We start from the raw sequence: 27,780 nt of genomic DNA on the forward strand, positions 1-27,780 counted from the left end.
TTAAATTTTTATCAAAGTTGCTGTTGGGCTTTTTAAAACTAAAGGGTAGCTTTCCTTTAAAGTAATTGGTAGTTAATTATGTGTTTGTTTGTTTGTTTCCTTCTTTTCTTCAAATTAGTGGGCTCTCGAATTAGAGGAGTTGTATTTGGCTGATTGTGGGTAGTACATTGGATTCAGACTAGAACTGCAACATCTTTGGACTACAGTTCCTATAGCTTTTAGTCTTTTAATGCAAGGAATGAAGCAATACTTGGTTTCTAGTAGTGGATTTAGACAACTTGTGTGTATTTTTTTGTTAATTTGGAAGAAACTACATATTCAGGTTTTTGGGTTTTTGTTTGTTTGTTTTGAGATGGAGTTTTACTTCATCCACTTCTTGTCCAGGTCGGAGTACAATGGTGTGATCTCAGCTCACTGCAACCACTGCCTCCCAGGTTCAAGTGATTCTCCTGCCTCAGCCTCCCAAGTAGTGCCACTACCAGCCTCCCAAGTGTCTGGGATTACAGGCTTGTGCCACCATGCCCAGCTAGTTTTTGTACTTTTAGTAGAGACAGGGTTTCACCATGTTGGTCAGGCTGGTCTTAAACTCCTGGACTCTGGTGATCCACCCACTTCGACCTCCCAAAGTGCTGGGATTACAGGCGTGAGCCACCACACCCAGCCCATATTTGGGTTTATAAGGGGGAAATAATGGAAAAGATAGCTGTAGCGCCTCACAGCCCATGTACCCAAAGTTGGGTTGAATTTGCATGTTCTATTGGAAGTGACTTAAAGATGGCCAAAAAATGATAGGATTATTTAAAATATGTGCTTATAAGGGTGATGTAAGTAAATGACTTTATCATCTGGTTTTCTTTATTTGGTGAACATGATACTAAGTAAGCAAGCAGGAATCAGGGCTCTGGGTCCTCAGTGAAATTGGTCTTCATTCACTATTTTGGGCTGTTGTCTTTTCCCAGGCATACCAATCCCATTGTGGAAAATGGACAGACTCATCCGTGCCAGAAAGTCATACAGGAAGTAAGTGTTAATGGATGCTTGTGGAATCAAGACTTGCTTCTTTTTTCCTTACAGGGCTTTGGGTAACTCACCTGAGGAGATACTGTCTTCTAAGTTCATAGGGAGATTCAGTTTGTTGATATTGTTTCAATGAAATGAGGGACAGAGCCATCCAAATATATTTTATTTTAGATTTGATAACAAAACAGGCTACAAGGGAATGCATTGAAAGGCCAGAGAAGTGGTAGAAAGAGATTCACTGTGTGACTCCTAGAGTTGCTGGGAGGCCTGATCAATACCAGCAGAATATTTTTGACAAAGCTGGTGACTTCAGTTTCCTCAGTGATGACGTATTTCCCCTCTACTTTTTTCACTGAAGGTTATGTGAGGATCAAAAGTCATGTTTTAAGAATTGCTTTTGAGGCTTCAGAGGACAAATGACATCAACACTACATATTTTTAAGTGTCCAGTGGTCTCAGATGATGCCATTTCCTTAACTCTAGTCCTTTTGTTCAAATTCTTCCACCTTCCAGGAACTGTCTTTAAACATCTCTTCCTGTATAGCTCGTACTCATTCTTTTCATCGCCTTTCAGGAAGCCTGAAGTTTAGAAATTGTGTATCTCTGCCTTTTAGCAAAGTTAGACATGCTCTTCTTCCATTTCTAAAGAGGCACTGTTTTCTCTTGTTAAGTGGTAGGGTTTTGTGGTGGGTAGTCTGTTGAACCTGTGCATGCTGGCCATGTGTGTTCCTATACAGAAAGTTTTGTCCCCGTTATTTAAAAGCTAAATGAGGTGTTACCAACTTAGCAGTTTTTCAGGTCCTAGTTGTTGATGATTTTCTTTCTTGTGCTCTTTTACTTTTGACCCAGATATGGCCAGTTTTATCCGAGACTCTAAATAAGCACCGGGCTGATAATCGGATTGTAGAGCGTTGTTGCAGGTGCCTGCGCTTTGCTGTTCGCTGTGTAGGCAAAGGATCTGCAGCGCTGCTGCAGCCACTAGTCACACAGGTAAAGTTATCTGGGGCGGGTAGGGGGCGGTGGTGAGGGACATGTTCCATGTACAGGATTTGAAAAAGGCTAGGCATGATGGCTCACATTTGTAATCCCAGCACTTTGGGAGGCCTGTGCAGGTGGATCACCTGAGGTCAGGGGTTCAAGACCAGCCTGGCCAACATGGTGAAACCCTGTCTCTACTAAAAATACAAAAATTAGCCAGGCATGGTGGCGCGCACCTGTAATCCTAGCTACTCGGGAGGCTGAGGCAGGAGAATTGCTTGTCTCCCAGCCTGGGTGACAGAGCAAGACTCCATCGCAAAAAAAGAATTTGAAATAGGAGCCTTTAGGACAAAAACTTTGCTGATGAAATGAAACACTTTTGTATTTATGAACAAACTAAAAAAAAACTTGAAAGAGATTAATGCCTGTGATAGGTACATTGTATATAAGGGAAACAGCCTAAAATCTCTTCTGTATAGTAGCTATAGCAGTATTCTAAGTAGAAACACAGCCCAGTGTGAAATTCTGTGAAGCAAATGACTCGTGCTCAGTCCTTGTATACTAAGGGTAAGCATTTTTATATTGAGATCCTTGGGAAAAAAATGTAGCAAGTCACACTTTGCTGTTTCTTGGCCCAAAGGGATTTTCTTCAATCTTGGCCACAGTTAGTTGTCCACAGAAGTCTCTTATTTGTCAAAAAATTGGACTGTTTTAGTCATTAAGATTGATATGTAATTATGATGGTATGACTCACTAAATGATGTTCTCTAAAATCATATTCTCGTCTAGAACTATATGACATGCTTATGCTTAAGTCACTAAGTCATTTATGTTGATGTTAACCTTAGAGCAGGGCCAGGATGCCAGTGCCTAGGACACAAGATTTAGGGATGCAAGGCAAAGTGCCAGTCCTGTATTTGCAGGACTCTGAGGTGCATTCTGAAATTTTGTACCCATGCTGTGAGGAAAACAGTCACAGAGCTCCAGGCTAGAGCCCTACCCCACCCAACCTGAAGTGACCATGCTCCACCTAGGGAGGGCACCTAGGGTGCAGATTTTAAGGAGGTCTTGACCTTAAGAGTGAGTTCCCCCTTAAATTCTGCACCATAGGTGCCCTCAACCACAGGCACAGGCATGCTGGTGCAGTGGTGGTACTTGGATAACCTTGCCTCTCTAAATTGTAGATTTGATTAAAGGTTGTACAGGTAAATATTTCAACAGAATTTTAATTTTTAGTGATTTTCTCTACTTTCACTATATGCTGAGCACCATAATATATGTTTGCATTTAGGCAATTGCTACCTCTGGTCAAGTGTCCCCTTCAGTGCAATATATTCTGGGTCTACCACAACTTGATAGAATGCCCCTTTGCTATTGGAGGATACCCTCATGATTTTGATACTGTTTTTTAATTCCTGCCAGTTATATATGACCAACTCAATAGAGTAGGTAGCATTATTATATAGGAAGTGTGTTCTAGAGACAGTACATGTGACAAAAATGAAAATTATCCTTAAAAAAAAAATCCCTTAACTCAGGAGCCAGCAGTCTATAGTCAGTGGCCTTGCCACCTATTTTTTTTTTTAATGTTTTACTGAGCTATAGCTATAATTAAGTATTATCTATTGGTCATTTTTGTGCTACACTGGCAAACTTGAGTGGGCAGAAGACTGAATGGTGGACAAGATCTGTACTTTTTACAAAGTAGCCCTTTAAGAAAATGTTTGGCAATCCTTGACTTCATCATTCCTTAGTAGAGCATATAATTTTGAGTTTACATCATGGAATGAATTCATAGCTCCTATCTCATGCTCATTCCATGGCATAGGCCAATAGAAGAATTAGTTACTGTATCCTTTCAGTGCCCACCAAGTTCATAGAGTTGAATTTGTGTAATAAGATCAATACATATGTACTGTGGTGGCATTTTAAATAGGTGAGTGTACAATTGCTTCTTAATTCTGGGAGGGTAGTGGAGTAAAAATTCTAAACAAATTATTTAAGCACATATTGTGGCTGGGCATGGTGGTGCACACCGATAGTTTCAGCTGCTCGGGAGGCTGAGGTGGGAGGATCCCTTGAGCCTGGTAGGTTGAGGCCACAGTGAGCCAAGATCTCACCACTGCACTCCAGCCTGGGCAACAGAGCGAAACCCTGTCTCTTAAAAATAATAATAATAATAATGTGCATATTGTACTAAAATTTTTGCTCTGCTGAAATCCAAATAGCTTCATAGAAAACACTATTTTTTACTTAAAAGATAAAATAGGTTTAGGAGCAACTCAAAATTTAAACAATGCTTTCACTGTCTTCTCCAAGATGAAAGTGTTTGATATTGTTTTCCCAACTATGGCTATATATACTATTTAAAAATATGATTTATCTACAGTGCAAATGAGAGCAACCTTTACGTACTGGATGAAATATTCTGTGCTGGGGTTTTGCAAATAATCCATGAGCTCCCTGATAGCTTCCAGCTTTAAGTATTAGACAACTCTTATACAGCATTGTCTTGGGAAGATGAAAGCTCAAAGGGTTGGAAGAATAGAGAACCTGAAAATCATTGAGATATTGAGCCCTATGTTTCACAAAATAGTGCTAACAAGCTTTACTATGTTGCCTTAAAGAGAAGAAGTCAATCTATCTCTGAATTTCTTCCTGGAGACAGTTTCATAAGTTGGTACTTTTTGAAGGGCGAAGCATTGAACTAATTGTTTTTTTCCTCGACAGATGGTGAATGTGTACCACGTACATCAGCATTCCTGCTTCCTGTACCTTGGCAGTATCCTTGTGGATGAATATGGCATGGAAGAAGGCTGTCGGCAGGGACTACTAGACATGCTCCAGGTATCTTTTCCATGAGGAGTATAGATGCATCAGGCTTAGAGGATCTGAAGGCCTACCAGCGTATTCTTTACCATGTCTTTAATTCTGTTGCTTCTTTATGTTTTCCCCCAGGCATGTTGATTTCCTAGTAACAGGGAGGTAGAAGCTTCCTAGTTGTTCTCTGAACAGGCCTGTTTGAGAGAATGAGAGACTGACCACATGAGTGTAATGATTATTACAGATGTTACTGCCTGGTTTATGCTCTTCCAGAGATAGGGTGTTTGGAAGAGGGGAGGAGGTGAGCAAAATGAATCTCTAAGCTCAAGCATTATTGTATTTTTAACTTCTTGCCTGGAACAGCCAACTGACTAGTTTTCTTAGCAGCAGGGAGGGTTTTAGAGTTAATAATAGCATTGGAAATAGCTCCTCAGATACTGCTTTTCCCTCCCTTCCAGCCACAGAGGGGGAATATTGAGTTTAAGAATGCTGTTTCTTGGCCGGGCGCGGTGGCTCAAGCCTGTAATCCCAGCACTTTGGGAGGCCGAGACGGGTGGATCACGAGGTCAGGAGTTTGAGACCATCCTGGCTAACACGGTGAAACCCCGTCTCTACTGAAAAATACAAAAAGCTAGCCAGGCGAGGTGGCTGGCGCCTGTAGTCCCAGCTACTGGGGAGGCTGAGGCAGGAGAATGGCGTAAACCCGGGAGGCGGAGCTTGCAGTGAGCTGAGATCCGGCCACTGCACTCCAGCCCGGGCGACAGAGCAAGACTCCGTCTCAAAAAAAAAAAAAGAATGCTGTTTCTTTTCCCAAGATGTCTTTTCATTTAAAATTGATATTTCATAATTATTATAAAAATTTCCACTCCCTCAGTGGACTAAACCATATCTAGTACCTAAATAGAGTCTGCTTTCAGAAATTTCTAAAACTTTGAGATGACATCTGTTGAGTTTTATCAACTAAAATCTGTATCCTCAACCCTTTCTTAAATGTGAACTTCATAGGTGAAAACTGTTTATGTCAACTGGGAAGGATTTGTCTTTCTTTTCCTGATCAGATTCTCATTACAGTCTTTTCTTTTCCCAGCTGTGCTTTTCTTCTTTGTTCCTTTTGTACTTATTGTAATATTTGGCAAGTCTGAATGCTGTGGCACTTCTGAAAAAGGATTTCTTTTAAAATCAGTGTTCTGTTTTAGGCACTGTGCATCCCCACCTTTCAGCTCCTAGAACAGCAGAATGGTCTCCAGAATCACCCTGACACTGTAGATGACCTGTTCCGGCTCGCCACCAGGTAAATCCTTCTGAAGAGCCCATTTCTTAATTGCTCATCCTATCACTGCTTAGTCTTGCCATCTGACCCTTGGTTGTTTTATTCTTGTAAAATGAAGTCACTGGAGTAAGTAGATTAATGATTCATAACCTAAAAGTAAATTGCAAGCTGATATATCCCCAGCAATGATGCAGAGAATGGCAGGAAGCAAGGGATAAAGGAGCTGAGTTCCTGCCAGGAAGGAGGGCACACACACAAGACAATGCAGTGTGCCTGGCAAAACACTTGACTAGATCATTTCTACAGTCCTCTGTAGTTTTTGACTGTTTGTGCTGTTGTGATTTCATGTTTCACCTCAGCCTTCTCTTTGAGAAGTTTAGCGTCCTTTAGATATAATCAGTTTCAGAATAAAGAATGTTTGGGATTTTAAGATGCCTTAGCACTTGTCTCATACTGTATTTCTCAGCTCTACCCACAGCCTACTTTATCAGTAGCACTGATAATATGATTGCCAAACTTCTGCTTGAATTCCTTAGTCCCTAACTAAGGAATTTGAACCAAACCTGTTACCATATCAGCATTTAAAAAATAAAAGAGAAAAATCATTATTTTCAAAACAACAAAAGCCCAACTGTTATTTCATTTACAAATGCTAAGTAATACTGACTTGATTGTTTTATCTTAGGATTGATTTTTTTTTTTCTTTTTTCTTTTTTGAGATGGAGTCTTGCTCTGTTGCCCAGGCTGGAGTGCAATGACATGATCTCGGCTCACTGCAACCTCTGCCTCCTGGGTTCAGGTGATTCTCCTGCCTCAACCTCCTGAGTAGTTGGGATTACAGGCGCCCACCACCATGCCCAGCTAATTTTTGTATTTTTAGTAGAGACGGGGTTTTGCCGTGTTGGTCAGGCTGGTCTCAAACTCTGGACCTCAGGTGATCCGCCCACCTTGGCCTCCCAAAGTGCTGGGATTATAGGCGTGAGCCACCATAACTGGCAGGATTGAATATTGAACACTTTTTTTTGTTAGTTTTTGGTTAGGTTAGAAAAACTGTTTTTTTCTTTTTTTAGTTGATAGAATTGTTGGATGGGCTGTCACCCTCTGTTTTCTTAGGGTATGTATTCCTTGGAAAACTAGTCCCTAGAAATGTTCTTTGTACAAGTGATGAAACAAGTTTGGAATATACTGTATCTTTTTTTGAAGAGATTCTCCCTGTATATTAAAGGAACTTGGAAACCCAATAGTAGTTTAAAACAAAAAATAAACAAGCAAAACCACTTTAAAAATCCAGCAGCATTTCCCAAGCTTATTTGAATACACAACCTTTTCTTTGAGAGATTCCTGTTGATATCCTGGGAACCAGAATTCTGTGAACTTTAGTTTGGGAAATGCTATTCTAGCATCTTTAGGACTTTTTAACCTAGGAGAGTTTCTACTTGTAAGTCCTTTTGACTGGTCTTTCTTGATTTATAAAATCTTAGTTGGAAATTAGGTGTGGTGACATGTCTTTTAATACACTAATCTAAGATATGGTCCCTTTTTTTTTTTTTAAGAGCAACTTTAGGTTCACTGCAAATTTGAGTGAAAAGTTGCTGCCATATACCCCTCCCTCCTAACATGTACGGCTTTCCCCTCTATTAGCATCCCCCACCAGAGTAGTACAAACAGTGATCCTATATTAACACAGCATTATCACCCAAAGTCCATAGTTTACATTAGGCTTCACTCTTGGTGTACATTCTGTGGGTTTTGACAAATGTGTAATGACATGTATCTACTGTTATAGTATCATACAGAATACTTACACTGCCATAAAAATCCTCTATGTTCTGTCTATTCATTCCTTCTTCCCTGAAACCCCCACCAACCACTGATCTTTTTTACTGTCTTCATAGTTCTGCCCTTTTACCCTGGCTGCTTTTATAGCCTAAACTTGTCATTTATACCTAGTCTCACTTTCCACACCAGGTTTATTCAGCGTAGCCCTGTCACCTTGCTGCGGAGCCAAGTAGTCATCCCTATCTTACAGTGGGCCATTGCCTCTACTACCCTGGACCACCGGGATGCCAATTGTAGTGTCATGAGGTTCCTACGAGACCTCATTCATACAGGGGTAGCCAATGATGTAAGTATAAAAATGATACCATTTCTACTTAACAGTTTTTATCTCCTATCTCTTTGTCATTCCTTAGGGGAAAACCAGCATCTCAGTATTTCCTTACTTGATCTGTATTGGTAGACATATATCATAATGGATCATTCACTAGTCAAATTATCAACTAAGACACTAGTGCTGGTTGCTTTAGGCTATATAAAGCAGTCTAAAACTGTTCGTGCTCCTAAACCATTTGGTGTCTAGTTGAAGAGAGAAACAAGTTTAAAGAGTTAAGTAACAACAAGAAGCCAGTATTTGGTGTTTTTCATTTGTTTTTGAAACAGGGTCTTGCTCTGTCACCTAGGCTGGAGTACAGTGATGTGAATCTCAAGGGATCCTCAGACTGAGTAGCCAGGACTACAGGCATTCACCACCATGCCTGGCTAGTTTTTATATTTTTTATAGAGATGGGGTTTCACCGTGTTGCCCAGGTTGGTCTTGAACTCCTGGCCTCAAGTGATCCTCCCACTTTGGCCTCCAATATTTGATTGTCAGATGAGTGATAAAAGTCGTGATTGGTATGAGGTCAGACGAGGGAAAGCTCTAGACCAAAAAGAGTTGGAATAACTTTCTGGAAAGGGAGGGATTTAAATGGAGCCATGAAATAGAGGTAGAATTGTGATGGATTAGAGAGGCAGATAGTCATACTGCCTTTAAATCAAGATCAGAGCAAGTCAGAATAGTACTAAGTTTGTTAGTAGACAACTAAGCAGTGGGAGCAGTAGTGTGGTTCACAGGAGTTTTGAAGTTAGGTTTGATTAGATGTGGAGTAGAATTGTAGACAGGGGAGAGCAGTGAAGAAGTATGTATTTACTTCTGCATTCTATTCAGGCTATTCATTTACGAAGTTTGGCAGTAAAAGAGAGAAGAAAATAACTAGAAGGGAAAGGAATTTAAAAAATATTTTTCTCAAGATATTAGAAATATATGTGTTTTTAAAGACCACAGGAAGGGTTGGGCACAGTGGCTCACGCCTGTAATCCCAGCACTTTGGGAGGCCAAGGCAGGCAGATCACTTGAGGTCAGGAGTTCAAGACCAGACTGGCCAACATGGTGAAACCCTGTCTCCACTAAAAGTACAAAAATTAGCCAACCATGGTAGTGGATGCCTGTAATCCGAGCTACTAGGGAGGCTGAGGCAGGAGAATTGCTTGAACCCCGGGGATGGAGGTTTCAGTTAGCCGAGATCAGGCCACCGCACTCTAGCCTGGGCGACAGAGCAAGACTGTCTCAGAAAAGAAGAAAAAAAAAATTAAAGACCACAAGGAGAAAAAAAATAAGGGTTTTTTTTGATAGAAAAAATTAGATCTCTGATAGATGTCTTCAATTCTTATTTCAGTTGGTTTTGTTTTGTTTTGTTGTAACATGGGGATCTGGCTGTGTTACCCAGACTAGTGGCCATTCACAGGTGAGATCCCACTGCAGATCAGAGTGGAATTTTGACCCCCTCTGTTTCTGACTTGGGCTGTTCACCCCTCCCTCTTTAGGCAACCCAGGAGTGGTTTCCCGCTCCTAGGAGGTCACCACATTGATGCTGAACTTAGCACAGGCACCCAACTGGTATAGCATGCTCCAGCCCAGAACACCTGGATTTAAGCTGTTCCCCTAAGCCTTTGAAGTGGCTGGGACTGTGGTGTGTGCTGCCGTGCCAGACTGACTTGATTTTTATAAAAGGAAATAGGAACACAAGTTATTTTTCACATTAAAGAAAAATTAATACCATCACATAGAAGATGAGAAAAAAATTTTAAAAATTGCTAACTTTAATTCTTAACCATGTTTTCTGCCTTCAAATCATGAAAAATCTAAGCATTAATCTCTGTTGAAACCCATAGTTCATTCCTTGGATACTAATGAACTCTTTCATTTTCTTTCCAAAGACAAAACATTTTCTTGACTTTGTGAATCCAGCTGTTACTTTACACACATCTGCATACACACACACACACACCCGCACACACAGACATACACACTTTCCGACTTATTAAAGAGAAATTACTAAAGGGGAAGGAGTGCTTGGTCTTTGGGAAATTGAGACTAGAATTTATCTGATGTTCCTGTTTTCCTACATACAGCATGAAGAAGACTTTGAATTACGGAAAGAACTGATTGGACAGGTGATGAACCAGCTTGGACAGCAGCTTGTCAGCCAGCTGCTGCACACCTGCTGCTTTTGCCTCCCCCCCTATACCCTACCAGATGTGGCTGAAGTGCTCTGGGAGATCATGCAGGTTGACAGACCGGTAAGATTGTTTTCATAAGGAATTTATCTCACAGGCTTTGGTTCCTTAAGGCCAACCCTAATTTTGCAACTAGCCCTGTTTTCTGTCCATGGAACCAAATTTAGACATATTGCCAAGTTAGATTGGTAGATGAAGAGGCCCGTAAAGGTCAGTAATTTATATTGAGTTCTTTAAAACATGTTTCTATGTCACTGTCATAGGGGCTATATTACCAGAAGTAAGTATCAAGCATTGAATTCAGTCGTGTGACTTTCCAGTGTGAAATTTGTTCACTTGTGAGAGATGTCCAAATGTCAGTTTTATTAGTTGCATATTACTCAAGTAGTATTTAATCCTTTGAGACTTATTCTATAGCACTGTATTATTTCTTGGTGATACATCTAACCAGAACATTTGGAAGCACATAGTTGTCAAAGTAACCCACAATGTACAGTTGGATATATTTCCCCTCTGGATTTCTTTGAACCAGATCCTTTATCACCCACCTAAGGATGGAGTTGTTTTTTTAAAGCTATCTGATAATGCCCAAGTAATTTCAGTACTGGGCCACATGACCATAACTCAGGTTATGTGTACTGTGTGAAAGTTGAGTAGAATGGTAAAGTATAATATAACCTGAAATTGTTTTTAAAATGGAATTTATAATTTTTAATATTACTATAAAAGCAGTTCAGGAAAGTACTCAATGGGACCTAGTTAAAGTGAACTGTCTTACGGAACTGCAGAATATAAAATGGATAATAATAATATATAATAGTACCTATTCCTTGCTGGTTCGATACACGTGTTCCATTTCAACCTGATAGAGTAGCATATTTGTTTTTCTAAAGAAAAGTACTTTTTGAGCCTCCAGGAATCAGCAAATTTAATTCGGAAGTCCTTGACCTGAGGGAAAAAGTCTTCATACTCTGCTTAAACTTTTTTACAAATACACTTGGTTCCCAAGTAACAGAAAACTTATATAAATCTAACTTTATTAAAACATTCTTGATTGTAAACATAGTTGTTAAGTGCTAACAACAACAACAACAACAACAAAAAATGAGAACAAGAAGTTTGGACAGGAATAGAAACCAGGTAGCCATGTACTCAACAGGGTGTACTGTATATCAGCCAGGCACAGTGGTTCACGCCTGTCTTCCAATACTTTGAGATACCAAGGCAGGAGGATTACCTGACGCCAGGAGTTTGAGACCAGCCTGGGCAACTTAGACCCCATCCCTACAAAAAAAAAAATTTTTCTTTTTAATTAGTTGGGTGTGGTGGCATACATCTATAGTTCCAGCTACTCAGGAGGGTGAGGCAGGAGGATTGCTTGAGCCCAGGAGTTCCAGCCTGCAGTGAGCTATGATCATGCCACTGCACTCTAGTCTGAGCTGCATAGCAAGACCCTGTCTCAAAAAAAAAAAAAAAAATTTGCTATATAACAACTATTATGTATTTTTAAGAATTAAGGTACTGTTTTGTATCCATAATTAAGAAATGCTTCGTACTTCCTGAGCATTTATAATACTTTCGCTCTGGCCTATTATGGTCATAAATGAATATGATGGGAAAATATATAATGTAAAAAAAATTAGGTATAAAAGAGTAATTTTACAGCCCAAAACTGACTGAAGTATACATTCCACTTAATGTGAAGAAATATTAGAGCTGACCCAAAGGACAACAATTAAACTGAAAATAAGAACCCAGAGGAAGTCTCTAGAATTTTTATTTTTGAAAGGAAGGAAGTAAAGGGAGTAGAGACAATTCTTGTGCATAGGAAAGGCATAAAGAGAATGCTCAGATATGAGCAACAAGAGTAAGGTTTTTTAACACAAAGAGCAGGCAGATATCACAAATGAATTGAATGGATAGGACTTATTCTGAGAGAGATGGCCTTAAAATCCTTAAGATTTTGGACTCATGTATACTTTCTGACATGGTGGCTTAGTATACTTTTTGCCCCTCCTCTTTCAGGTATCTGAACCTTTACTTTGGATCGCTTTTGATCTTTAAGCTCAAGAGTTTTTGGAAATCTGTTTAATTTTAAAAATATACTGGTCAAGTGCTTACACCTGTAGTCTCAGCACTTTGGGAGGATCTCTTGAGCCCAGAAGTTTGAGACCAGTCTGGGCAATATAGAAAGACTCCTCATCTCTTAAAAAAAATTGTTTTTAATTAGCCAGGCATGTTGATGGACTTCTGTAGTCTGAGCTACCTGGGAAGCTGAGGTGGGAGGATCACTTAAGCCTGGAAGGTCAAAGCTGCAGTGCACTGCCCGCCAGCCTGGGCAACAGAGCGAGACCCTGTCTCAAAAAAGAGAGCGAGTGTGTGTGTGTCTGTGTCCGTGTTTGCATGCATGCATATGTATATTTGTCAGTATACGTTATGACAGGAACAGAACAATAGCCTCATCCAGAAGAAACTTCACTTCTAAGGTGTAGAAGGTCCTTTTCTGAAATGATGCCTGCTGCCCCTTTGAAGGGAAGTCTAGGCATGCATGTTCAGACTGCCATCAACCCAAAGGGTTTGAAGGACTAATGAGAGCACTTTTGTTGATTCCTTTACTTGCTCCCAAGTGTAGGGAAGTAAATGCTACTGAGGAAAATTTATGGGGTTTTGTTAGTATCTATAGGGTCTCGGGTGAGTAAGCCATGCTTCCTTTTAAAACTCTTACCCTTATTCCCTATACAGACTTTTTGTCGTTGGTTAGAAAATTCCTTAAAAGGTTTGCCAAAGGAAACAACTGTGGGAGCCGTCACAGTGACACACAAACAACTTACAGACTTCCACAAGCAAGTCACTAGGTGAGTGATACTGGGGGTTCTTAAAAAGGAGGTGTGGGGTGTGGGAAGAAACATCTCTTTATTTCTTATGTGCCCTTGGAAATGGACAATTTATATTCTGTTTAACCTTGAATTGCACAAATTGGCATTGGAAGCCAATCTAGCGGTAAAATATCACCATGCTGTGTATGTATGTACATATATTTAACATATGTGCTAACTGGTATAAGATTTTTAACGGTAAGTGGAGGCACTATTTCTCCCAAAGGAAAATGCACTGAGCAGCTCACTCCCCGTCAGGAGATCTGTCTATATTTTTCTAAGTCCTTCTGAGTTTTCATCCACATTCAGGGGTCAAGAATGTAGGTACCTGAGTAAGGCAAAGCATTGGTTATAAAACATTAGAAAGTAATGTAGATGACAGTGAATTGGAGAATATTCACCATGCCTAAAGAGAGTCAAATTCTAATTTCAAAGAAGTTGTGTAGTCCAAACAGAACATCTGCCTGGGATACATTAGGCCTATGAGGCACTTACAATCTCTGGATTACAGCCTAAAATGTAAAGTGGGTGTGTTTTTTTACTGTGAACATAAAAATATTTTTAATACAGTTACATAGTCTTCCTATTGTTTTATAGCCATAAAGGTGTTACTTGATTTCCTTATAATGCCTCTGTTATAAGTAGACATTTAGATCATTTTTCAGTTTTTTAGTATTACAGATAATGTCAAAAATAGAACCTTTTCCTTCTATTGAATATTTTCCTTTAAAATTTAATCACTGAATCAAAGGTTATGAGACTTATGGTCTTAATATTAGTGACAGCAACTTAAGTTGGATTTTATAGCTACTTGTTCCCTTGCCCTGATACTCTTTTTATATTTAGAGTCTTTAGAGTTTTGACTACATTTTAGGCAATAACTTATAATCATACAGTGTGGAAAGATATATAGGTCAAAGAAGGAATGTTATAGCAAGATTGGTAGTAGTGAAAAAATTGGAAATATTCTACTTGCCCATCAATAGAGAAAAGTTAAATAATTAACAGTGTTCTTATACTGGTAAATAGTCCCAAAGATGAACAAGAAAGAAGAAATACATGATAATATGGAAAAATATACAAGATAAATTGTAAAGGTTAAAATAACAGTATTATATAACCTAACTTGAGCTTTTAAAATAATTCTAAAATTTTTTAATTGTTATAAAAACACACATAACATGAAATTTACAGTATTAACCATTTTTATAAATGCATAGTTCAGTAGGGTTAAGTATGTATTCATGTTGTTGCATTACCAATATCAAGAACTTTTCCATCTTGTAAAACTGAAACTATACCCATTAAGCAACAATTCTGCATTCTCCCCTCCCCCCATCTCCTGGCAATTACCTTCCTACTTAATGTTTGAGTCTGACTACTATAGATACCTCATATAAGTGAGATCATACAGATTTGTATTTTTGTGTCTAGCTTACCTCACTTAGCATAATGTCCTCAGGATTCATCTATGTTGTGGCGTGTGCCGGAATTTTCTTCCACTTAAAGGCTAAATAGTAGTCCATTGTATGCGTGTACCACATTTTATTTATCCTTCCATCTGTTGATGGCCATTTGGATTGCTTCCACCTCTTAGCTGTTGTGAGTAAGGCTCCTATAAACCCAGTTGTACAAGTATCTCTTTCAGCCCCTGCTTTCAATTCTTTTGGATACCCAGAGGTGGAATTGCTGGATCATACGGTGATTCTATTTAATCTTCTTTTAATTTTTTGAAGAACCGTCATACTGTTTTCCATAGCAGCTGCACCATTTTACATTCCCACTAGCAGTGCACAAAGTTCCAATTTCTCCACATCCTCACCAACACTTGTTATTTTCTCGGTTTTTTGAGAGTAGCTGTCTTAGCATTTCACACCCAGTGTGAAGTGATATCTCATTGCGGTTTTCATTTGCATTTCCCTAATGATTAATGATGTTGAGCATCTTTTCATATGCTTATTGGCCATTTGTTTATCTTCTTGGAGAAATGTCTATTCAAGTGCTTTGCCTGTTTAAAAATTGGGTTTCTTTTGTTGTTGAGTTGCAGGAATTCCTTTTATATTTGGGATATTAATTCCTTATCAGGTACATGATTTGCAAACATTTTCTTCCATTCTTTAGGTTGCCTTTTCATTCTGTTGATTGTGTCCCTTGATGCACAGAAGTTTTTAATTTTGATATAGCCTAGTTTATCTGTTTTAGTTTTGTTGTCTGTTTGGTGTCATATCTAGGAAGTCATTGCCAGATTTAATGTCATGAAGTTTTCCGCCTACATTTTCCTCTAAGAGTTTTACAGTTTTAGGTCTTACGTCAGGTCTTTGATCCTTTTTGAGTTAATTTTTATATGTGGTATTAGGTAAGGGTCCAGCCTCTTTCTTTTGCTTGTGGATGTCCAGTTTTCCCAGCACTGTTTATTGAAAAAGACTGTCCTTTCTGCACTGACATCCTTGTTGAAAATCATTTGACCATATTCAGGAGAATTTATTAATGGGCTCCATATTCTATTCCATTGGTCTACGGTGTATTTCTTTATGTCAATACCATGCTGTTTTGATTATTGTGGCTTTGTAATAAATTTTAGAATCAGGAATATGAGGCCTGTAGTGTTCTCTTCAAAGATTGTTTTGGCGGCAAGGCGTGGTGGCTCACGCCTGTAATCCCAGCACTTTGGGAGGCTGAGGTGGGCAGATCACGAGTTCAGGAGATCGAGACCATCCTGGCTAACACAGTGAAACCCCTGTCTCTACTAAAAATACAAAAAATTAGCCAGACGTGGTGGTGGGCACCTGTAGTCCCAGCTACTCAGCAGGCTGAGGCAGGAGAATGGTGTGAACCTAGGAGGTAGAGCTTGCAGTGAGCTGAGATCGGCCACTGCACTCCAGCCTGGGCCACAGAGTGAGACTCCATCTCAAAAATTAAAAAAAAAAAAAAAGGATTGCTTTGCCACTTGGGGACCCTTGAAATTCCATATGAATTTTAGGGTAGATTTTTCTATACAAGAGGTTGTTGGGATTTTGATGGGGATTGTATTGAATCTATAGATTGCTTGGAGTAGTATTGAAATCTTAACAATATTAAATCTCCAAATCGACAAATACCAGTATATTGTTCCATTTATTGGTCTCTTTAATTTCTTTCAGCTACATTTTGTAGTTTTCAGTGAATAAGTTTTTCACCTCCTTGGTTAAATTTTTTCATAAGTTTTTTTTATGCTATTGTAAATTAACCAACTTGTACTTTAAAGAGCTGTTTTATTATAAATTATACACACACACAGGCTACTTTATGCACAGTAAGTCTTTGGAAAGATATATAAGTGAGACTAGGAGGGGAGGGAGGCTTTTACTTTTCATTTCATAACTTTCTGTACTATGTGCACTTTTTTATGAGCATAAATTACACTTTTATGGGTAAAATCAGACTTAGAAGGGAAAGAAAATGAACTTTAAGCAGTGGTACAAGAGCTAGTTGTCTTTTCTCAGAATTGATTTCTTAATGTCACTTTCCAAAATAGTTTACTTTCTCATCTTCTGGAATGTCTCCAGCAATTTTGTTAATGTTAAAATCCCAAACCATGGAATGCTATTATTTTATAGTTTACTAAGTAGCTTAAGTAGTAAGCCCATTATACCCCAGAAATAACTCACTTTTAGCCATAGATCAAGTGACATGCATGACTGAAAAATAGCATGTGACCCTTCATGACACATTTTGCCAGAAGTGGGGATTTTCCCTCCACTGGGTAGGCATATATTGACTGGGGTGACCTTAAAAATTATTTGATTGCTTTTACTGTGAATCTTCTCAGTAGAAGTAGTAGTTGCTTCTCTCTGCTTCTGTTTTGCATTATTCCATTCAGTGCTGGTTACAGTATAAGGGCAGGATCGTATTGGCTCTAATTTTCTTAAAGCAAATGGGAACCTAGGGGAAGCCCTCCAAAGATGGGGTTTGGAGTCAAGTATATTTGTTTGAATCTTGCCACATACCCTATTACTTTGATCTTCAGTTTAATCAAGTGAAATAGGGTTAGTACTACCAGTCTCATAAGGTTATTATGAGATACCAAATGGAAATCTAAAGAAGATCTTGCACATAGTATGTGATCAGTGAATGTTAACTCCCTTCTCCTCAGAGGAGAAACTGCTAGAATGTCATTATGTACTTGCAAGACTAGCTGGGGCATGTCTCCTGTTGACTCTAAGGCAGCCACCCACACATTCTGGAATAAGTCTCTGTCAAGCCCTCATTCTGTCAGTGGGACTAATATATAACAGATAAAATAATATGCTAAGTCTGAAATCAAGGTCATAGATATCCTTTCCTAATTTATGATAATTCTCGGGGCAAGGAAAAGAGACCTAAGTAAAGCAGTGCTGTTGGGGGGGAAATCTGTGATCTTTGTCCTGTGATATGGGAAAATAAGGTGCACCACCAACCTGACCTACTTGATCTTTCATTGCTAAACAAGTTTTGCAGCTCTTCCTATAGCAGGCTATAACATAGTAACATAGTGGTGGGAAATGAACAAAAGTGAGAGCTAATGTTGAGGTGCTAGAGAAAGGACTTGAGATTGCTCATCTCCTCTTAGTAATTCTCTTCCTCTAGATTCCCTGTAGTAGAAAGGACGGAAAGCCCTTGAACTTTCTGTGCCATTCATGACTCAGTCTCCCTTTTGATTTTAAGGTCCTGTAACACCTGCCTCAACATGCTACTTTGTTTGCTATTCTGACAGAGAGGGTGAACTGGTTCAGTTTCATTTCAGCAAGCCCAAGCCTGCTTTTCATGTGGTACTGGTAGTTAATTCCCTAGCTTTTTTAGTTGGTCAACTTGAAGAAAGCTGAGACGTTTCATTCTAAAATAACATTCTTGCTTTCCAAATGCCAAATGAGCCCATCATTAACTAAGACCAATTGGGAGCAGAAAAAACCCCTGCCATCATTTCCATTTCTGTATCTTGGTGTTTATTCTGTGACTGCTTGTCAGTTGCCTGGGGAGCTTCAAAGCCAAAAGATGTTGAACATGGGAAGCATTGATACTGGAATTAGAGGCCAGTAAGGGGTTGAATCCCTAGTCAAGTCACCAGAGTTTCATTATTTTCTATTACCTACCAGGTCATCGGATCAAAAGGATCTCATTTCTCAGCACTCCCCTAGTAATCTTATGGGGCTCGAAAAATAGCGACCATAAAAGCATTCAGAAATGTGGTGGAAAGTTAGGAATTTGGGGACTAAAAGCCAGAAAATAGAATCTAAAAAGTACTGGCAGTGGAAAAAGTAAATGAGTAAAATAAAAAGCTAAGAAATATCAAATGTCAGAAGGACTGAGACAGAAAATACAGTCATGTGTTACTTACTGATGGGGATATGTTCCAAGAAATGTGTCATTAGGTGGTTTAGTTGTTGTGCAAACATCATAGAATATACTTCTACAAACCTAGATGTTATAGCCTACCGGACATCTGGTCTATATAGTGTAGCTTATTGCTCCTAGGCTGCAAACCTGTACAGCAGGTTACTGTACTGAATACTGTGGGCAATTGTAACACAATGGTAAGAATTTGTATATCCAAACATATCTAAACATGGGAAAGATACAGTAAAAATACAGTATAAAAGAGAGAGAGAAAAAAAAAAGGTATGCCTGTATGAGAGCACTTACCATGAATGGAACTTGCAGGACTGGAAGTTGCTCTAGGTGAGTGAATGAGTGAGTGAGTGGCGAGTAAATAGAAGGCCTAGGACATTACCATACACTACTGTAGACTTTTTATAGATACTATATACTTTGGCTACACTAAGTTTACAAAAAAAATTTTTCATTAATAAAAAATCAACCCTTGGCCAGGCACGGTGGATCATGTCTGTAATCCCAGCACTTTGGGAGGCCGAGACAGACAGATCACTTGAGATCAGGAGTTTGAGACCAGCCTGGCCAACATGGTGAAACCTTGTCTCTACTAAAAATTTTAAAAATTAGCCAGCTGGCCGGGCGCGGTGGCTCAAGCCTGTAATCCCAGCACTTTGGGAGGCCGAGACGGGCGGATTACGAGGTCAGGAGATCGAGACCATCCTGGCTAACACAGTGAAACCCCGTCTCTACTAAAAAAATACAAAAAACGAGCCGGGCGAGGTGGCGGGCGCCTGTAGTCCCAGCTACTCGGGAGGCTGAGGCAGGAGAATTGCGTGAACCCGGGAGGCGGAGCTTGCAGTGAGCTGAGATCCGGCCACTACAATCCAGCCCGGGCGACAGAGCGAGACTCCAGCTCAAAAAAAAAAAAAAAAAAAAAAAAATTAGCCAGCTGTAGTGGTGGTCACCTGTAATCCCAGCTACTTGAGAGGCTGAGGCTGGAGAAACACTTGAACCTGGGAGGCAGAAGTTGCAGTGGGCCGAGATCATGCCACCACACTCCAGCCTGGGCGACAGAGTGAGACTCTGTCTCAAAATAACAATAATAATAATAAATTAACCCTTGCTTACTGTAACTTTTTTACTTTATAAACTGAATTTTTAAAAAAACTCTTGGACTCCTTTGTAATAACACGTAGCTTAAAACACAAATTGTACAGCTCATAAAAAATTTTTTTCTTTGTATCTTTATAAGCTTTTTTCTATTCTTAAAATTACTTTTTTTAGCTTTTAAACCTTTTTGTTAAAAGCTAAGACACAAGGCCGGGCGCGGTGGCTCAAGCCTGTAATCCCAGCACTTTGGGAGGCCGAGACGGGCGGATCACGAGGTCAGGAGATCGAGACCATCCTGGCTAATATGGTGAAACCCCGTCTCTACTAAAAAATACAAAAAACTAGCCGGGCGAGGTGGTGGGCGCCTGTAGTCCCAGCTACTCGGGAGGCTGAGGCGGGAGAATGGCATAAACCCGGGAGGCAGAGCTTGCAGTGAGCTGAGATCCGGCCACTGCACTCCAGCCTGGGCGACAGAGCCAGACTCCGCCTCAAAAAAAAAAAAAAAAAAAAAAAAAAAAAAAAAAAAGCTAAGACACAAACACATATTAGCCTAGACCTACACAGGGTCAGGATCATCAATATCACTGTCTTCCACCTTTACATCTTGTCCCACTTAGAAGGTCTTCAGGGGCAATAACACACATGGGGCTGCCATCTCCTAGGAAAACAATTTCTTCTGGAATCCCTCCTGAAAGACCTGCCTGAGGCTGTTTTACAGTTTTGTGTGTGTGTGTGTGTGTGTTTTTTTTTTTTTTTTTAGTAGAAGGAATACATTCTAATGATAAAAAGTATAGTATAGTAAATACATAACCCAGTAATATAGTTGTTTATGATCAAGTATTGTGTACTGTAGATAATTGTATGCATTGTTGTTTTATACGACTGGCAGTGCAGTAGGTTTGTTTATACCAGCATCACCACAAGCATGTGAGTAATGCAACATGCAGTTGTTCATCTCTATTATACTCGTAGGACCACTGTCATATATGCAGTCCATCGTTGACCAAAATATCACTGTAGCACATGACTATAGTTCTAACATTCATGGAGCTTTTTTTTTTTGAGATGGAGTCTTGCTCTGTCACCCAGGCTGAAGTGCAGTGGTGTGATCTCAGCTCACTGCAACCTCTGCCTCCTGGTTCAAGCGATTCTCCAGCCTCAGCCTCCTGAGTAACTGGGATCACAGGTGGCCACCACCATGTCCGGCTAATTTTTGTATTTTTAGTGGAGATGGGTTTCACCATGTTGGCCAGGCTGGTCTCAAACTGCTGACCTCAGGTGATCTACCCACCTTGACCTCCTAAAGTGCTGCGATTACAGGTGTGAGCCACAGCGCCTGGCCTCAAGGAGCTTTTTGATCCATTTCATTGGGCTGCCCACCTAGGACACTTAAGTTAAACATTTGGCTGAAGTGTTTGACACCAAAGCACTTGCAGATAGGATTGGGGCAGAAGCCGAGTTGACAGCGTAGCCTGTCCCTCATTTCATCCTATCTCACTGCAGTTCTCCCATACTTGCATTTTGGTTTCAGTACTTTCTCTCATGCACCACAAAGGAGGCTGTGAAGTTATTTCTCTTCCAAAGTCTCTGCCGGGCACAGTGACTCACGCCTGTAATCCCAGCACTTTTGGAGGCTGAGGCAGGACGATAGCTTGAGCCCAGAAGTTCGAGCAGCCTGGGCAACACAGTGAGACCCTGTTTCTATCTGTTTTGAAAACAAAACAAAATGGAAGTCTCTTGAAGAAGGGTAAAATTTAAAACGTGTAAGACATTAGGATAGCAAAAAAATCTCAGTCTCCAGCACTGTCCTAAGTTTCAGGGTTTTCTATTATCCTAGTCCCTTATAATAACACACCACATAGCAACTTCTCTTGGATTACAAATCTTCCTCCTTCCTGACATTGGGAGCATGAGTGGTATGGGCTCACATACCCTGGCTGCCTCCTTAACAGTCAGTATTAATTTGGAAGTAAAATGAGAAATGTAACACTTTAATTGAAGCTTATTAAATCCACAGAGGTAATGGCAATTCCAATAAAGCCAAAAGACTTTTCTCATTTTCTTTCTTTTTCCTTTTTTTTTTTTTGAGACAGGGTCTTACTCTGTTGCCCAACCTGGAATGCAGTGGCACAATCACGGCTCACTGCAACCTCAACCTCCCCAGCTCAGGTTATCCTCCTGCCTTAGCCTCATGAGTAGCCGGGACCACAGGTGTGCACCACCACACCCAGCTAAGTTTTAAATTATTTGTAGAGATGGGGTCCGCTTGTGTTGCCCCAAAGTGTTGGGATTACAAGCATGAGCCACTGTGCCTGGCCACCTGCCTTATTTTCATTACATTTTTAGGATGGAGAGACTAGAAGAAACTTTCTAGAATGTTCTGTTGAATCAAGTCATGGGGTCTAAGTCAAGGTTCTTAATGATGTTTCAGAACTTATAATGGGTAGGGAAATCTGGATGTAGGAACTTAAGTGGATAGCTGTATTTTCACCTTTTCTGTTGGATCACTTAGAGCAGCTCCCTCCCCTGGTGTTTAATCATTATGAGATGGAAAGTGTGTTTTCATCTGCATTGAATCCTAGGCTGTAGGCACTGGTATTTGAGTTAGTTGAGCCAGGGAGAGGGCCACAGGAAGGCAAGCACTTTATTAAGAATTGCTTCTTGGCTGGGCGCGGTGGCTCATGCCTGTAATCCCAGCACTTCGGGAGGCCGAGGCGGGCAAATCACAAGGTCAGGAGTTCGAGACCAGCCTGGCCAACATGGCGAAACCACATCTCTACTAAAAATATAAAAAATTAGCCGGGCGGGGTGGTGGGGATCTGTGATCGCAGCTACTGGGGAGGCTGAGGCAGGAGAATTGCTTAAACCTGGGAGGCGAAAGTTGCAGTGAGCTGAGATTGTGCCATTGCACTCCAGCCTGGACGACAAGAACAAGACTCCATCGCAAAAACAAAAAAAGAGGTGCTTCCTTTTCCACTGCTTTAGCTTAGCCTCATGTTCATTTAGCAAAAACTGTTACGAAGACAGATACAGAAGAATGAACCTGGCATCAGCTGGTTTCTTGGTGACAGTTTTGGACAAAGGGAGGTTGGGGGGCTTTTGAAAAAACAGGGTCAGATGAATATTGGGCTATTCATATCACATAGGCATCTCCTGCTTCATCTCTCTTTCTACATGTTTTAACTCTTTCCTCTCTCCCTCCTCCTCCCACAGGAGGAAATCCTGAGCAGCCTGTTCAACTAGAAAATCAATGACTGATGGAGACTTAGTTGCTAGACCAGCCTTTGTAAACAAAATCTATCTTTGGAAGAGAATGAGGAAACTTATGAGAGCCTTAGCAACCAAGTGTTGTTGTAGCAGCCTACATGTATTGAATACTATTTTGTTCACTGCTCTATTATCATAAGCACTCTGTATATGGATGATTTTAATCCTCTAAACAGTGTTATGAAGTAGATAATATTAATAGATGAGGAAACTGAGACAAAGATTGGTGACTTGTTCAAGGGCACAGTGGAGCCAAGATTCAAACTCGGGCAGTTTGTGTCCAGAGTCCACTCTTTGAAGACCACCAAGCTTATAACTTTTCTCATATATAATAGTTAATTTTTGCCCTGAATTACAGAAAGATCTGAAGCCAGGGTCACTCAGGAAACGATGGAGAGAGCTCCTAGCAGAGTTGGGACAGTTCTCAGTGTGCCCCAATGTTGCGGTGGTTTTTCAGCATATTCTGTCTTTTCTCCTCAGTCAAGGACCAACCTACCTTTTCTTTTCTAGTGCTGAGGAATGTAAGCAAGTTTGCTGGGCCTTGCGAGACTTCACCAGGTTGTTTCGATAGCTCACACTTCTGCACTGTGCCTGTCACCCAGGTGAGGATACATAGTTCCCAGCTTTTCTCCGGACTGTCGGGGATGCCTGGGAATGGGCATAGGTTTTAATGCCTATCATGGGACCGGTCTTATAGCTGGAGTCAGGGAAGGACTCAGCAGTTTAACTGTGGTGGAATATACGGGACCCAGATTTTCCTGGGCCTGGGCAGCCAGATAATAGTCAGTGTCTTTGGGGGACCATTTTTAACTCCATAAAAAAGTAACTGTTGCAAAGTGCATTGAAAAATTTTCTTCCCCCTTCCCCTTACAGACACTTTTAAGATGGTAAGTGTACATGGCAACAAACAAGTATTTTTAACCTGGCTACTTTGGCAAAAACAACCTCAAGTAGACTGTTATATGTGTTGCCAGTCTCCTAAAACTGACCCTCCAGATGTAATAAGCAGAGAGCTTATTCTTATCACTTTTATGACCTGAATGCTGAAGTGCCTGGTTTTGACCAGGGCAGGAGGTACGAGCTGAATATCCCTTATCTGAAATGCTTGGGATTTCGGAGGAAAAGACACTTTCAGAAGTGTTTTTCAGATTTTTGATTTTTTGGGATTTTGGAATATTTGCAGAATGCATACCAGTTGGGCATTCCTAATCCAAAAATCCAAAATGCATCAATGCGCATTCCCTTGAGGGTCATATCAGCGTTCAACAAGTGTCAGCTGTTGAAGAATTCTGGCTTTGGCTATTCAGGTTAGGGATGCTTGGCCCTTACAGGAAAGGAGGAGCATCTTTGGCTCCCAGTGAGCACTTTTCTCCACGTGCTTTCCGTCTCCTGATTCTGAAGCAAAGCAAGAAGCTTAGCAGAAAGGAGTGGGTAGTAGAATTTGGATGCCAATTTCTTGACGGAGAGAAGAAAAGCAACTCTCCTTTAAGCCCGCTCTTTGATGTCTCAAGGCAAGTTTCTTCTCCCAGGAGGCAATTCTTCATGAATGTAGCACTCACTGGTAGTTTCTGTGATAAATGCATTCGTAGGTAAAGGTGATGTTCAGCAGTGCCTTGCCACACCCAAAATCATTTCTCAACTTTGATTGTTTTAATGAGTAATAATATCATTTGGGATCTCCAGGTTTTGGGTGGCGTCTGGGTTAGCTGACATTGATACACCTCATAAGGTTGCTCATGGACAGCTGTCGGTGTTCATGGTTAACTTTTATTGTGCCCTTACTGTGTGTCAGGGCACTGTTTTAAATGCTTTAGATGTATTAGATAATCCTCATCTGCTTTTCTGGATTTGTTACTATTTTTCCTACTTTACAGATGAGGAAATTGAGGTTCAACAATGTTTTAACAATTTGCCTGACAGTTATTGGTGGAGCCAGAGTTCACATGTAGATAGATATTCTGGTACCAGAGTCCTCACTTTGAACCACTCCACTTAATACAGTATCCTTTCGATAGCATCTAAATTGGTGTTTTGTTTTGTTTTTAACTGGTTGGTAGGCAAAGCCTTGTTTCAAAATAAAATCGACATGAAGCCTGTGGGATTTAGCATGACTGAGGTGGAGCTTCCCTGGTTGCTTTGAATGGGAGACCTGGACCTGTTGGCTCTTTGCCCTCCTGACACGTCATCCCTTGTTTCCACAGCACACTCAGCATTGGAAGCACACTGCAGATGGTGTCTCATTAATGCAGTAGCTCCCTTGAACCCACGAGTTAAAACTCCAGACTTTTATTTATTTATTTTTTTCTAAGTTCCTATGGCAAACTTCAGAATGAGGTACCTGAGGAAATATAGAAACCTCTGCCTTAAGGTTGATTTTACTAAATGCTCTGTTTTCTGGTGCAGTTATTGACTATCTTATCTCTTTTGTCAGGAATGTCTTTTTTAATTAGAAGACAGGAAGAAAACAAAAACCAGACTGTGTCCCACAATCAGAAACCTCCGTTGTGGCAGAGGGGCCTTCACCGCCACCAGGGTGTCCCGCCAGACAGGGAGAGACTCCAGCCTTCTGAGGCCATCCTGAGGAGTTCCTGTTTGGGGGTGTGAGGGAAAATCAGCGCGGTTTTTAAAAAGATGGCTGTGGCCTGCCCAGCGTGGTGGGAGGGGAGCTGGTTTCCTGGTGAACTTTCTAAAAGGAAAAATAATTTTAAGTAAAGAAAAAAGAAAAAAAAGGAAAACTAAACAGAAACCAGAACTGAAACATTCACCTGGTAGCAAGTGACACATGCACGCACACACATACACGCACAAGCGCCAGTGCGCACGTGCACATGGAAAAACAAAAAGACAGGCTTTCTGTGAAACAAAATATTTACTTAGGGATAATGTGGGGATTCACGTGAATTAAATAGCTGCAATTGGAAGAAGAGGGTCAGGGTCATTTGTTCAGGTTTTCTATTGTTTTGTCCTCTGTTTCCTCTTCTCCCCTTCCTTCTCTTTCTCTCTCCCCTCCTTTTAAATGCAAATGAGTAGAAATTTCTTCTACCTTCCCCAGGTGTTTCTTCCCACCTTTAGAGTTGTTTAGACAAGGAGGAGTAAGCAAGGAGCCTGTTCTGCTTTCTATTGTGGTCACATTGGTGATGCTCAGGACCTGCCAGGGTCAGAATTTATGGATATCTGAACCATACATCCATAATCATATTTCAGTCCACTTCCAATCCACATCAGGTTGTTGTCTGCCTTGGAGAGAAGAGCCAAAACTGGGATGGGGTGGGGGGTACAGGATATAAATGTGTAAGTTTTTGTTTTTTAAGGTCTTTTTCTTAGTGAATTATTCACCCACAGACATGAGAGAAAAAACAAAGAGGGAGGGTGTGTGGAGAAAAAATGTTTACAGGGCTAACAAGGGATGATGTGTCATTTAGTATTTTACTAAAAAGTGTGGAAATGACTTGATTTCAAGGGGAGGGTGAGGCCAAAGAGGGAAGCCCAAAACAGATCTTAATGTTTCAAAGGAGTGCAGCCCTGCACAGCCATCAGATATGAGGGCACTGTTCTGTCTGGTGTTGTAGCCATCTCAAGAACAAATCAACAGCAACAAAAGAAAAAGAATAAATTTTTAAAATTTAACCAGTGTTTCTTTGTTTTTACTTTCATTCACTGCCTTGTAGCTCAGAAACGGTTCAGCTAGACTAGCTATGGGATCAGCCTTTGGTACCTGATAGACGTCGGGGGATAGAGTTGAAAGGGCAGGCCCTGCCCTGATGCCACAGACCCTTCAGACATCAGGGAAGTGACTCATTCTGCACCTTTTATTCTCCTAATTCACATCACAACTCGTGACGCTTACATTTTACCCTTTCGTGTAGCTCCGTGGGAAAGGGAGTTGGGTTACTTTTTCAAGTCAAACAGTGTGGTATGGTTTTTCTATTGTGGCCACACAAGTAGACAGTTTCCTGGCCTACAGATTTATTGATCTTTAAAAAAAAAAAAACTTTATTGAAGTATCATTAACATAATCTGCATGTGTTTAAGGGATACACTTTGATAAGCTTTGACATAAGATACATCCATGAAACTTATCACAGGGTAGTGAACACACTTTTTTTTTTTTTTTGAGACAGAGTCTTGCTCTGTCACCCAGGCTGGAGTGCAGTGGCGCAATCTCGGCTCACTGCAAGCTCCGCCTCCTGGGTGGTAGTGAACATACTCTTTATTGCCAAAAGTTTCCTAGAACCCCTAGGTAATCCCTCCTTCCTGCCTCTTCCCATCCATCCCCATTTCCACGTAACCACTGGTTTTCTGTCACTGTAGATTAGTTTGCATTTTCCTGAGTTTTTAATAAATGGAATCATAACAGTCTGTTATGGCAGTGGGGCTTTGAGCTAATAACGGCGGAGCTGTATTCTAATGTGATACATCTGGCAGTGTTGTTGATATACTGACACTTCTCTGCCTTTTCTTTGCCTGTCACTTCAACTTTTTCACACCTGGGCATAAATCCTCAAGCTACAGAACAATAGGAAGTGGTGAAACAAATCTTCCAGCATAACATCAGTGGTACACAGGGTTTTCATCTCTAAAGAGGCAATAATAGAAGGAGAGAAAAAAACTTGAGTGTCTAGAGTGATAATCAGATTCCAAGGATCAGCACATTGCCCCAGCCATCCCTCTCAGGCTCTAGCTAAATAATAAAACCTTTAAGTGTTGTCCAACCATAGGTCCTTGAAATAACCAGTTGCTCTGTTTAAGGAA

At 40.5% G+C, this 27,780-nt stretch overlaps 1 protein-coding gene across 5 annotated transcripts in view; it reads left to right on the plus strand.

The window, feature by feature from the left end:
* The window catches only part of TNPO3 (transportin 3), a 103,370-nt gene extending 76,710 nt beyond the window's left edge, over positions 1-26,660 (plus strand). For 2 of the 5 annotated variants that reach the window (XM_010378756.2, XM_030933271.1), the window contains 9 exons: positions 960-1,020; positions 1,870-2,010; positions 4,729-4,845; positions 6,018-6,112; positions 8,060-8,216; positions 10,322-10,489; positions 13,169-13,281; positions 23,539-23,630; positions 25,460-26,660. In XM_010378756.2, the coding sequence (XP_010377058.1) occupies positions 960-1,020; positions 1,870-2,010; positions 4,729-4,845; positions 6,018-6,112; positions 8,060-8,216; positions 10,322-10,489; positions 13,169-13,281; positions 23,539-23,599 (913 nt within the window). In that variant the 3' untranslated portion in view covers positions 23,600-23,630; positions 25,460-26,660. The remainder of the gene's footprint in view (positions 1-959; positions 1,021-1,869; positions 2,011-4,728; positions 4,846-6,017; positions 6,113-8,059; positions 8,217-10,321; positions 10,490-13,168; positions 13,282-23,538; positions 23,631-25,459) is intronic. The other 3 variants (XM_030933272.1, XM_010378757.2, XM_030933270.1) reach the window with 2 other exon arrangements.
* The last annotated feature ends 1,120 nt before the right edge of the window (positions 26,661-27,780 follow it).

Source organism: Rhinopithecus roxellana, chromosome 6 (assembly GCF_007565055.1).
Source record: "Rhinopithecus roxellana isolate Shanxi Qingling chromosome 6, ASM756505v1, whole genome shotgun sequence".
In the NCBI taxonomy this organism is placed as follows: Eukaryota; Metazoa; Chordata; class Mammalia; order Primates; family Cercopithecidae; genus Rhinopithecus; species Rhinopithecus roxellana.